The sequence below is a fragment of the Typopeltis vanoorti genome, chromosome 10 (genome assembly GCF_054136105.1).
Source record: "Typopeltis vanoorti isolate ZY-2024b chromosome 10, IOZ_Tvanoo_1.0, whole genome shotgun sequence".
Classification (NCBI taxonomy): Eukaryota; Metazoa; Arthropoda; class Arachnida; order Uropygi; family Thelyphonidae; genus Typopeltis; species Typopeltis vanoorti.
In genome coordinates this window covers 32,828,626-32,841,482 of record NC_143558.1, presented here as the reverse complement: position 1 = coordinate 32,841,482, position 12,857 = coordinate 32,828,626, and the positions used below count along the sequence as shown (strand labels likewise).

The 12,857-nt window shown below is 34.6% G+C and overlaps 1 protein-coding gene across 3 annotated transcripts in view; it reads left to right on the top strand.

Moving 5' to 3' along the window:
• LOC150102312 (cyclin-dependent kinase-like 4) overlaps window positions 1–12,857 on the top strand; it is a 296,960-nt gene that overhangs the window by 33,023 nt on the left and 251,080 nt on the right. For all 3 annotated transcript variants that reach the window (XM_090399039.1, XM_090399038.1, XM_090399040.1), the window contains one exon: window positions 2,237–2,446. In XM_090399039.1, the coding sequence (XP_090255165.1) occupies window positions 2,268–2,446 (179 nt within the window). In that variant the 5' untranslated portion in view covers window positions 2,237–2,267. The remainder of the gene's footprint in view (window positions 1–2,236; window positions 2,447–12,857) is intronic.

Sequence of the window (12,857 nt, the reverse complement as noted above, 5' to 3'; positions counted from 1 at the left end):
GCTTTTTTGTTCACTATTGTCTTCTAACTATTTTCTTAAAACACCACCTTCTATTGATAAGTTGGAAATTTTCACTGCTATTAAGATTTCGGCTGGAGAAAACATGCAAATATTCGCACGAGTACTTAGGAGATAAATATAATTAGGATTAGAACTGTTACCTCTTATCTAGCACTTCCCGAGAATGATCCCAAGTTCGCAATGGTGAGAAGTGGAAGAAATGTGTCTACTACAAGTTCGTTTTAAAAACAATAATTTCAAATTCATTGTAACTGATGTCAGTCTAATATTACAATTAATAATATATATACACATATAAAATAGGTATTATGTGTGGACAACATCTGTACAAGTTTCTAAATTTCACCTGTTATATATGTAAAATTAAGAAGTATTACAAAGAGTTGAAGGAGAAAGGAATTTACTAAAGACCATAAGAAAAAGAAAGCATAACGGGATAGGACATGCATTAAGAGGAGACAGCCTACTGAAAAGAATGATAGAAGGGAAAATGGAAGGAAAGCGACCAAGAGGAAGGAGACGACTAATTATGCTTGATGATATAATGGGCACAAGAGGATATCAAGAAATGGAGTAAGCAAGAGACGGAGTAAATTGGAGGAAGAGAATATACTGAGATATACCATTGGACCTGTCAAGAGACAGAACACTAATGATGATGATATATGTAAAATAACAGTTATGTTTTAGTCCTAACCATTTTTGGAAATCATTTGTTGCCGATTGCTGAGAATGATTCAGTCACTAGAAACGTTCATCCTGTATCAGTTCTATGGTTAGAAACAGCTTTTCATATGAGAGGCTGATGGGATAGATTATAAGAATGATATAAGCTAAGAGGAGTCACAATCAGTCAAATGGCAGTTCAGTATAACGTTGATCAGAAAGGAACATATCGAAAAGTAGAGTAGCAAAAAATTCGAGTTACCGAGAGAGAATCCTCCACTGCCGTATGAGGCCGATTAACTCACCTTTAGTTGAAAGAGACCAGATAAATGTTCCTGACGTCATGGACGGGAATCGAACCCAGGTCTTTCCGACCGAAGGGCTTCGTCTATCACTAGCGAAAATCTGCAAACTTGTAGTGTACTGATTCTGTGGGTAATATAGAAGTTAGATAGAATATGAAAGTTATGAATTTTGTCTTTACCGAGTACAGATTGCAGTTTGTGGAATAATATGGAAGGGTGAAAAAAAAAAAAAAGGAATAATAAGAAAAAAATGATCAACCTGATCATTTCCCCCCCCCCCAACCAACAGGAAAGTTCGAATCGCCATCTGATTCGTCAGATGGCGATTCTATGTTTGGTCTCTAAAGCAGGATTTCTGAATTATATAAATAAATAAGTAATATGTAAGTAAAATAAAACCTTACCTCACTGATAATACTTTGGATGATACTAATGGCTTTGGATTATTAATATAAAAAATGGAAATGCAAGTCTTGTCTTAATAAGCATCCAAACGATGCACTTTAGATACTTAATACGACAAGATGCTCCCAATCCGCCCACCCGGGAGAAAACCGAACGAAAGTGGGAAGAAAGCAAAAAACTTTGTTGATTGACAAGTTCTTTGCTATCAGTTCCGTTAATTCTTATTTCTTAAGAATTTTTGCAAACTGCTTTAATTCTCTTAAAGAGAGAGAGAGAGAGAGAGAGAGAGAGAGAGAGAGAGAGAAAGGTTTAAATCTATAGTATCTAATTATCTACAGGTGGGGAAAAGGAATCAGTAGTAGAATCAGATAGCATTTTTGTTATATTTTATTATTTTGTAATTAAAAACAAGAATCTATGCAAATTAAAGTAGACTTTGTTCATTTAATAACACCCATCTTTCTATCCCTAGTATTTCTTTTGAACTGTTTGTCTCTGTCTCTTACTAATTTGCAACAGTTATTTAATGGAGACCTGAAGTGATCTCTTTCTTTCTCTCTCTCTCTCACACACACACACACATCAAATTACTAGTTTGTGAGTTTTCCAAGAAAAATGATATTTCAAATGGAAAGTTATAATGCCCAATTCCCTTATGAGTTTCATCTAAACGTAATAAAGTTGATTAAATTTAGGAGACGTCATTTAATTAGTCACATGAGACTGCTAGAATAAAAGGTCATGAACATAATCGCAACACTATAATTCAGTTCTTTATTACTTTATTCTGCAATGTTACGGAAACGATTTAAATTATGCTGCGTAATTTGTTCCTACAGTTTTCGAGTCGAAGGAAACGCCCCAAGAGTCATGATGCAGTCTATTAATGGCAGAGAAGGCAACGACCTCAGCTCTACCCCACGTGACCCATCCAGTAGATCTTCCTTGAAAGCGGCGAAGAAAGAAACACCCGATCCTGATTTATGGGATTTAATGCTAATGGGTCATAATAGAACGAAGATTTGGTCACCACCAGTTATCTCATTTAGGTTTGTATAACAAAAGATTGATTACTGACAAGAATTATCATGGCGCATATTTTATTATTATTATTATTATTGACAAAGTTAATACTGCAACAACTTCGTAATTCCTAAAAATAACCCTTAAGGGGGAGGGAGGCAGTGAGTGGGAAAAAATGATCTGTTTATCGTAACGCATAAGTTTTAAACAAAGAAGAAAAAAAAAAGAAAGAAAAGAGCTGTGCTAGCCACCCTCTGGTGTTGAAAATCAATAGCACATTAAAAGTTAACTGAACTACTGCCATATTTTATTTGTTTGTTGCTTCAGCTTTGCACTTGAAATCGGAAAAACTGCAGACGATTCGAGAAATGAAAGAGTGTTGGTAATGAATGTTTCGCAGTTATAAGAATTTATTTCTTCATGTAGCAATTGCAAATTAATGTTGCCTGAATACTATGTGTATCGCAATTCTTCCCCCCCCCCCATCTCTCTCTTTTTGACAGAACACACCTACCAAGCAATATCATCTCATTAAAGTCGTATTTATGATTAAATTGAGCATTGAGTCATTGCAGTATTCAACCCAGCAATTAATGAATTAAAATAAGCACTACTTTTTATTTATTTATCTTTACAAAAATATTAATTTTATCCTCTCGTGGTGGGAAACGAGTACATCTGTTATCCAGAGTAAGCCGAAATGTAGATGCAGGGTTGGGCTAGCGGGAAATTTATTCTTAATCATTCATGATATATATAATAAATTATAAAATCGGTACAACCGATGGATTTTCAGATTTGTCGATGCTATTAAATAATTTTTGCTATATCGGACAAAAAAAAAAAAAAAAAAAAAAACTAAATAGAAAGCAAATAGAAGTTTGTACTGTTGAACTAACATTTCGAATACCATTCGAAATGGTTCCCGTGGTATTTACCAGTGAGTAGATGCAACAGTTTTCACCATTTCATTTCTTTCTTTCTTTCCTTATTTGTAAAGAAGATGTGTTATATGAATAGCATTTCTCCTTAAGAAGCATTCATCTATCATAAATAATAATTTTATATCACAAAGAAGTAAGCAAAATAACCAAAATTAATACGCAGCTCCCTTTATTCGTAAATTATAAGAATTCGTAACAATCATGCTCTTTAATTGGATAAAACTGGGTTCGAGTCCCCGCTAAGAAGAGAAGAACCTATATAAGGATTTTTTTTTTAACTAAACGTGAGTTAATCGGCCTCGTTAACTGGCAAGAGTTTTTTTCTCCCTGAAACTCCAGTTTTTCATTCCGAAATACAGACAAACCTGCCAGAAAAGAAAACGAAGTGACAGAAATAACAGAACAGGATTAATTGTCTATCATGACAGGAGTCAGGTTTCTATGAAACGTAATTACTGGCCACAACAGTTCATTTCGTTCTACTACGCAAGATAATAAATTACGTGCCATTTTCAGTTCGGCAAAGTAGACCCTTATGCCCATTTTTTCATTAAAAATGCTATAGGGTTTAGGACCACGACATGCCGGTGGTTGTTTGTCTCTCTCTCTCTCTAGTTTGAGCGGCACTATCAGTGAGGGCTGACGGGTGGAGGCTGACTGCTAACTATCTTTGAAAGTTAGTTAAGAGTATTAAAGACGCTCTGCCTTTTCGCTTTCGAGAATAAAATGCATTAGAGGATTTATTAAGCCTATCTTGCACTAAGGAGTAAAAGGTATTTGAAGAGCAACGTGACCGCTTATTATTATTTGGTGTAGTACTTAATGACACTTCCATGGAGTCCAAGGACTCATCGTAGTTGAATACTACACACACAACCCAGCATCTACAATATTTAATCCTCCATCATCTACATTCTTCGTCATTTACCACTCTCTTATACACTGCATAAACATTACTCTACATAACCATATCACCATTCTTGTTTTTAGAGAATTTGCTTTTTGTTATGATTCCTGTCCTTTCCTATCAAGTGTCATCACCATTAAAGATGCTGGCTATTATGGATCTCTACCTGAGATAAGATGGTGAGGCTCTTATCCCCTTGATAAGATATCCTTGAAGTATGGAGTAATTACTTTGAAAAACTGCTAAATGAAACAAGCAGTGATGACAGCACAGTGGTAAAAAACACTGACCAGGCATGCAGTCAGGAATACATATCCATACTTGAAATAGAAAAAGCCATCAAAGGTTTGAAATGTGGAAAGGCAGCAGGAGTAGATGATATTCGACCAGAAATGCTGAAGTATGGTGGTATAAGAGTCTTACAGTGGCTGCACTGCATAGTTCAGAAAGCCTGGACAGAGGGACGAATTCCCGATGATTGGAGTAGAGCTCTCCTAGTACCCATATATAAAAAGGGAAATAAAACTGAATGTGAGAATTACAGAGGTATTTCCCTACTGAGTGTTCCTGGCAAGATCTATGCAAGTATACTTGAGAAACGGTTGAGAAGAATTGTGGAAGAAAAGCTTGGTGAAGAACAAGCTGGATTCAGGCCAAATAGAGGCTGTCAGGATCAGATCTTCACTTTACGACAAATAGTCGAGAAAGCATGAGAATATAACAAAGATCTGTATTTAAGTTTTGTCGATTTGGAAAAGGCATATGACAAGGTGCCAAGAGAGAAGCTATTCAATACGCTGCAGTTATATGGTGTGAATGGGGCATTATATCAAGCAATACTTAGTCTTTATTTGAGTTGTGAGTCAGCAGTTAGAATTGAAGGAAGTACAGGAAGATGGTTTAATGTTAAATCTGGTGTGAGACAAGGATGTACATTATCCCCTCTGTTATTCATTATATATATGGATCACATTATGAAGGAATGTGGTATTAAACCTGATATCAAAATTGGAGATGTTAATGTCAGCTCTTTGCTTTATGCGGATGATGTTATACTTCTAAATAAATCCGCTACAAGTCTGCAAGATTCTCTGACTAAATTGAATAGCTGTTGTAATAGATATGGTATGAAGGTCAGCAATAAAAAGACAAAGACAATGAAAATAGGCAGAATCATTGAAAATGTCAACTGTGTTGTGAATGGAGAACCGGTGGAACAAGTAAAACATTTCAGCTACTTAGGCACAATTTTTATTGAAGATGGTAAACTAAATATAGAAATAGACAACAGAATCAGCAAAGCTGGTATGGTGGGAAGTCAATTGAATAAATTCATATGGAATAAGAAAGAAATTAGTCGGAACACTAAATTAACTGTATACAAGACTGTGTTCAAACCAATTTTAACTTATGGATCTGAAAGCTGGGTCAGAAGTAAAACACTTGACCAAAGACTAGAGACCGCAGATATGAGAGTCCTGAGAAAGATTAAAGGCGTGAACAGATGGCATCAATGGCAATATCATATTAAAAATGAGGATATTAGGAAAAAACTTGACATTGTCAGCATCCAGGAATGCGTTAGCAGAGCTAATCTCAGGTGGTATGGTCACTTAAACAGAATGGGCGAGGAAAGATTAGCAAAACAAGTGTTCTCTGCCAGGTTGGCAGGAAAACGACCCAGAGGAAGACCAAGATATAGGTGGATTGATACGGTACAAAGTGCCTTAGACGATAGAAATATAAGATCTGATAATGTTGGAGTCTTGACAAGTAACAGACTGATTTGGAGGAAAATTGTAGATAGGAAGTTAGTAATGATGTAATTTTTTCATGTAGTACTGTCATATCCTGTACACCCCTTGAGGGTACATGGCAGGAATTTGATGATGATGATGATGATGATGATGATGATGGCTCTTATCCCTTCCATCTCACAGTATTCTCTGTCTGTAGATATATATGTTTATAGTGCCGGTTTGCCTGTTTTGATCACAAAGACCCTTTACTCCGTATCAGACCGACTAACTCACTATTTGTTTGAAAACACCTGATAAGGGTCCCTCTCGTGTCTCGCCATAGACGGGATTCGATATTATTATATTTCTAGTACACGAATTTTGTATCTAAAATAATAATCATATTCTTTTTTTAGAATAAGAATCTCTTGCATTTTTATTACACTTCACATTTCCAATCTAATCCAGTATGTTTGTCAAAAGTAATCCCAGACCGAAAAGTAAAGAAAGAAAATCGTTAGGAAATAGTATCATAAAGCAAACCTTTATCTTTAAAATACACAGCTGTTAGAATTATTAATGATATCCAGCAATTAAACTTGATTGACAAGAAAGCAGCATTGTTATATATAAAAAAGAAACTTGTAGCATTTTCAGTCATTAGGAATTGAATATCGCTAACTCTCGAGTTCTATTGATTTCTTTTGTCATTCTGAAGCGGAACACTGGTTCCGTACATCAGTAAACTTTTCTCATTCACCCATCTATTCTTTATGTCTTGAGATGGGAGGATACCGACAGGAAGCGATCGATAGTCTATCTAGCTCAACAGGATCTCTGCCTGTTGTACTTTACCATTTAAAAGTATACTCCAAATGGAATGAATTGTGTATCGACAGGAAATGGAAGGGTAAAGGTATATTTATATTATCGACTATCAGAGTTCTTTCTGCTTCGTAAGTAATTAACTACTTTTGTATGTGCTTTCCCTCCTCTCATCCTGAAGAAGAAGGCGTTTCCATTTTAACATTAAAAATCGATATTCTTTAACAGAAGCTACCTTTTTATCAGTATGAAGTTGGTCTTTTTGTATTCCAGAATGCTAGTGCAATGAAACAGTAGCAACTCTTTTCTCATATATGAAGCTGAAGTTTTTATGCTAAAGGAATTCAATGAAAAAAGTATAAACATTGCAAACGAACTTGAATTTCATCCTAACCAACGGACCACAAAGAAAGTTATGGACAGTTGGATATCCATTTCTTAAGATTATAGACAAATGTTCATATTAGCTATTATTATGCGTGAAATGCCATGAACTTGATGAAATGCCTTGAAAGAAAAAGAAGCGGTAACAGCAATTTAAAGCATACTAACTTAAGAGAACAACTGAAAAATGCCTTGGGATGAAAATACGTTAGATGCAATTGCAAAATGGCATATGATGAGACTACAAAAACGTGAACATGCACATAATCCGGTCTATAAGAGAAGGTGGGAATATGCAACACAGTTCAGAGCACAGAACAATCGGCCAAATGAGTACTCTAAATTAAATTATGATTTATCAAATAGTCGTGGAAATAGAAAATATCCTCAGAATAGTTTATCCACGGAAACAGTAAGGTAAGTTTTTGTTCCTATGCTTTATAAGTCGTAATTAACTTGTTATAGAAATAATAATAATTCGCTTCTCGTGATTGATGATGATGCCTGCTACCAACCGATTTCGAAAAAAGTTAGGAATAGAAAGAGTCGCCTACTGCTCTCTTTAGAGAATATAAAAGTACAGAGTATTTATTTATTATGTACGCCTAATGTGCGTTGAGTACGATGAGTCAGTCGAAAAAAGTGTCAAAAAGAAATTAGTAGGAGTGTTTCCCAAAAATGGGTCTAGTACCATCCAGATTCGTTTTAGTCCTTCCATTCTTACGTACATTATTTCTTGGCTTTGGATGGAAGGATTTGATTGAAATTCGATTTTCGGAATTCTTTCAAAAATGTGTATAATTATCTCAAAACCGATATTATTAGCTTTTTTTTTTTTGCTGTTCCTAAAGCATATAATAATGATACCAACACCAGCAATAACAACTTTTGCTATTAAGTTTTAATGTTTTGATAATAAACTTTCAGCTCAGAATTATTATCAGAAGATTGCAATTAGTGCCATTAAAAGTTTAGAAAATAACTTACTACAAACGTTTAATGAAAAAAAAAAAAAGTAAAATTAATGATATTATGGATACATTCATATTTTATAGTCCTAATTTTCGAAACTTTTTTTAAAAAAGAAACTTTAAAAAAAGTTTCGAAAATTACCAGACTGTTTATGTGAGAATATATTATATGCCTCGGGGTGGCCTTGTTTTGAACGACTTAAAAGACAGGAACTCTTCCCAGGAACCCTTAGTTCTTCTTTGATTAGTGCTTAAATTAAGTTTCACCTGGCTGACAGCTACTTCGGACAGACAGAGAACTTATATTCTCATAAGCTCTCCGGTGAATTTCAAATTTTTTTAAAGTTTATTATATACAAAACTTTATATACAGATATAAAGATTCAGTTTTTCTAGATTGTTATTTATTTATTTTTTTCAAATGGTTAAAACTAAACACAATACACGCAGTGTTTGATATAATACAAAACCTATTGCTGCAGTTAGCCGATCTCATACGGAGGTGGAAGGTATTTTGCAACTGATAATGTCATACTTTTACATTGTTTATTGGTATAATTTATTATTATTAATATGATGTCCGCGCGGTTAGCCTAGTGGCTTTGCGCTTCGCAACCATATGCTTGGGTAAGGAGTGTCCTAGGTTCGATTCCTGTCAACGACGTGAGGAGCTCAAGGATCTTCCTCAGCCATAGCTAAGTTAGCTGGTCTGGTGTTTTTCATCCCGCAAGTAGGCAAACCGGTCCGAGGGACACACACACAAAGTTAGCCCCATACAGTCAGGGATACTGACCCAGACATAGGTCTGATTCGTCAGCCTATGCCGGTTCCGGAGCTCGGATAACATTTTTTTTTTTGGGGGGGGTACCCTGAACTCTCGTATAAAGGGGAAACGCTGTATCATCACACGAAATTTATTTTATTTATTTATTTTATTATTATTATTATTATAACGGTGTCTCCATGCAGGGGCGCGTCAGTAGTGTCCGGCGCCTGTGTGCAAAACTTTATTGGCGACCCTATACCCCTTCCCCCAGGGCCGGCGGAAGCGGGCATGAAGAGCATGCGGTGCATGCGGGCGCCGCTACGAAGGGGGATATGATCAATTCCTCTTTGATCAGCCAGCTGCTTACAATTTTGCAGCGAGAGCAGGCTAAATGCTTGCCTGCAGAAAAGTACAAAACATTTGATGCTAGTTAACCAGTCATATGGTACGCATCTCAGGGCTACTGACAGTAGCGCAGTGGGGACTATTATTTCGTCTCTTTGTCGTGTTGTATAATAATTTCTTGTGGGTATAAAATAGAAATGGAATCAAAAAAAAATTTAAAAAAAAAAGTTATCCGTTGCACAAAATCGTAAGCGTCATGCTGCGAAAGAAGCAGAATTTAAGATACAAACTGAGGCTCTTAATAAATTATTTAAAATATTCTGATGCAGATTGTAACCAACTCGATACATCAGAAATCAGGGTTGAAGAACCGACATCATCCAGTTTGCACGAGTTTGCAACTATTGAACAAGATAACAAGACGCAGGATTTAAGAGAAAAACAGTTAGGAGAAAATTTGGTTGTAGTTGACCACGAAACTAAACACATTGCTAGTCTCTGTAAATTTAGAAGATCCAGGTGAATGGGGAAATATTGATGAAAAATTACGAGTTGTTTTAATTGAAATGGGGCCTGTTCAAAATAAAAATATAATATATCCCAGAGATACTTATGGTCGTAAATTTGGCGACACGTAATATAATATAAAAATAGAAAACAGGGAGCTCATGCTAAGAACATGACTCATTTATTCCAAAACTTTAAATTCTGTTTTTTTTTTTTTTTTTTGCTTTTGTTGCAAACCTTTCGCACCTACCGAATCAAGTCGTCTTGTGGAAGGTTATAACGATTGGAGAAATGTAAGTACAACTTTGCATATACATGAGACTAGTTTAACTCACATGAAAAATTTCTTAAAATGGAAGGAAGTTGATAAAAATTTAAAAAACAAAACTACTATTGATTGCCAGACTCAATGGAAAAGAAACATTGGACGAGTGTTTTAGAACCCTTGATTGAAATTATAAAATTCCTCGGTAGCCAAAATTTAGCTTTTCGCGGATCATCTGATAAATTATATAAAAGGAATAACGGCAATTTTTTAAAATTAGTCGAACTGTTTACGAAGTTTGATCTCGTTATGGAAAATCATGTTGAAAGGATCCTACAACGAAACAATAGAGTACACTATTTGAGTAAAGACAGACAAAATCAAATATTGGAAACTTTAAGTAACGCAATCAGGGATACAATTTTATTATCAATTCGAAAATCTAAATATTATTCCATAATTTTTGACTGCACACCTGATGTAAGTAAAACAGAAAAAATTACCATTATTATTCGCTTTGTTTCCTGTGACAATGGAATTGTCAAGATCAGGGAAAACTTTTTAGGTTTTGCAGATATATCAGATTCCACAGGACGTGGTGTATGTGCAACAATAATGGAATAACTGGAAAAATGGAACATTCCCATTGAAGACATGCGAGGTCAAGGGCATGACACTGGGGCAAATATGAAAGGGAAAAAATATGGGCTTCAAAATTTGCTTTTAAACAAAACTCCTCGAGCTTTTTACGTGCCATGTGCTGCTGCTCATACTCTAAATTTAATCATTAACGATGCAGCCAAAGTGAATGTAGATACAATTAGTTTCTTTGCAATTATTCAAGAAATATACAATTTCTTTTCATTCTCTTACAAACGTTGGGCAATCCTTTAAAAGGATTGCTCAACGTTTGTAAGAGAATGAAACATTGAAACAGCCATTAGAAACGCGATGGGGAAGTAAAATTAATACAGTCCGCCCTCTACGATATCAGTCACAAGAAATTTACGATGCACTTTTTGAAATTTTAAATAATGAAAATTTTAATAAAGAAACTCAGCATGAAGCACAAACATTATGTGCTAAAATAAAAGACTACAAATTTATTTGCTCTCTTATAACTGGGCATGATTTACTTAGCAGAATAAATCCTGTAAGTAAAATGCTTCATGAAAAAAATACGAACATTACACTTGCTTTAGAATCTATCGAAAACTTAAAATATTCTCACAAGAGTATCGATCAGATACAAATTTTAAAGAAATTCTAAAAGCGGCAAAAGAACTGAGTGAACAGGTGAACGGAGAACAAGAATTTAAAAGTGGTACGGAAGTTCGATGATGAAAATAGACACGACAATTTGACTACGAGCACCATGACGAAATGTCACAATCGCCAGAAAATAAATTTAGAGTGAATGTGTTTTATACATTAGACGTTGCAACGTTAATAGAACGGTTTGAACAACTAAAAACATATTATGATAATTTCAATTTCTTGTATAGATTACTACAAATTAATAACGAAGATTTACGAAAAAATTGTGACGATTTAGAGATTCTCTTGAAGGATGGCGACAATAAAGTCGTAAATGCAATAGAACTATATGACGAATTATGTGCTTTCCGGGATATTTTTCGGAAGGATAATTTAAATATTCAAAACCCTTTCGATATTCTTAATTTTATTGTGTCCAATAATTTATCTTTCCCTAACTTTTCAATTGCTTTAAGAATACTATTAATCTTACCTGTTAGTGTAGCGAGCGGTGAACGTTCCTTTTCCAAGTTGAAATTGATTAAAACCTACTTAAGAACAAGTATGTCAGAAAAAAGGCTTGTTAGTTTGGCGTTAATAGCTATTGAAAATAACATATGTGCGGAATTAGACGTTAAGACCATTATTTCTAATTTTGTGAATATGAAATCAGAAACCCTAAAATTTTAATTAAAAAATTTCAAGTATATTTATGTAATTTAATTTATTTTCTGTTATGCTGTAAAGATGTTATTTTTTGAATACTTATATTAAATGTTCTAATTATTTCTGAATTCTTTTCTTATTTTCTCATCTATCTTGAGTTTCTTTTATTTTCCTAAAAGAGAGTTCCACTTGTAAAAATATTTTAATAATTTTTATAAGTTACTAAGAATTTAGTAACTTGTAAAATTCAAGAATTTTTGAAACCTTAGTTCAAATAAATTTTAACTTTAATTAAAATTCATTTTAATTTTGTTAGCGATTCGGGTCGGTGAGAAGGCTATAATCCCTGTATCATTATATTCAACGATTAAAGTGAAGTGGCTTTATCAAAATTTGCTTTAACTTTTGAGAATTTTTTGAATATTCGGGTTTTTAACGATTATCCTGCCTAGTCAACAACCTCTGTTCATTACACGCCCGGATCGTTACAAGGGCGCTTAGATAGACATTGCATCTGGGCGACAAAGACCCTAGCGCCGGTTCTGGATGTGATGTTTTGGCAATTTTTGCAATATGCCCTTTAAACTTAAGTTCTCTGTGCCCAATAACTTCCAAGTCCCTTGCCTCGTCAACTTCTTGCAGTTTAGTTCCGTTAATATAGTAAACAGCATGTGATCTCATTCTCCCGATGTGCATCACCTTACACTTAGCCACGTTAAACTGACAGCCATTTACCTTAGTCCATACCGTCAGCCTATTTAAGTCATCCTGCAAGATATCTACATCATCTGAATTGACTATCGCTCTTCCTAATTTTGCATCATCAGCAAACAAGTGTGTATTTCATTTCAAAGTGTTCCC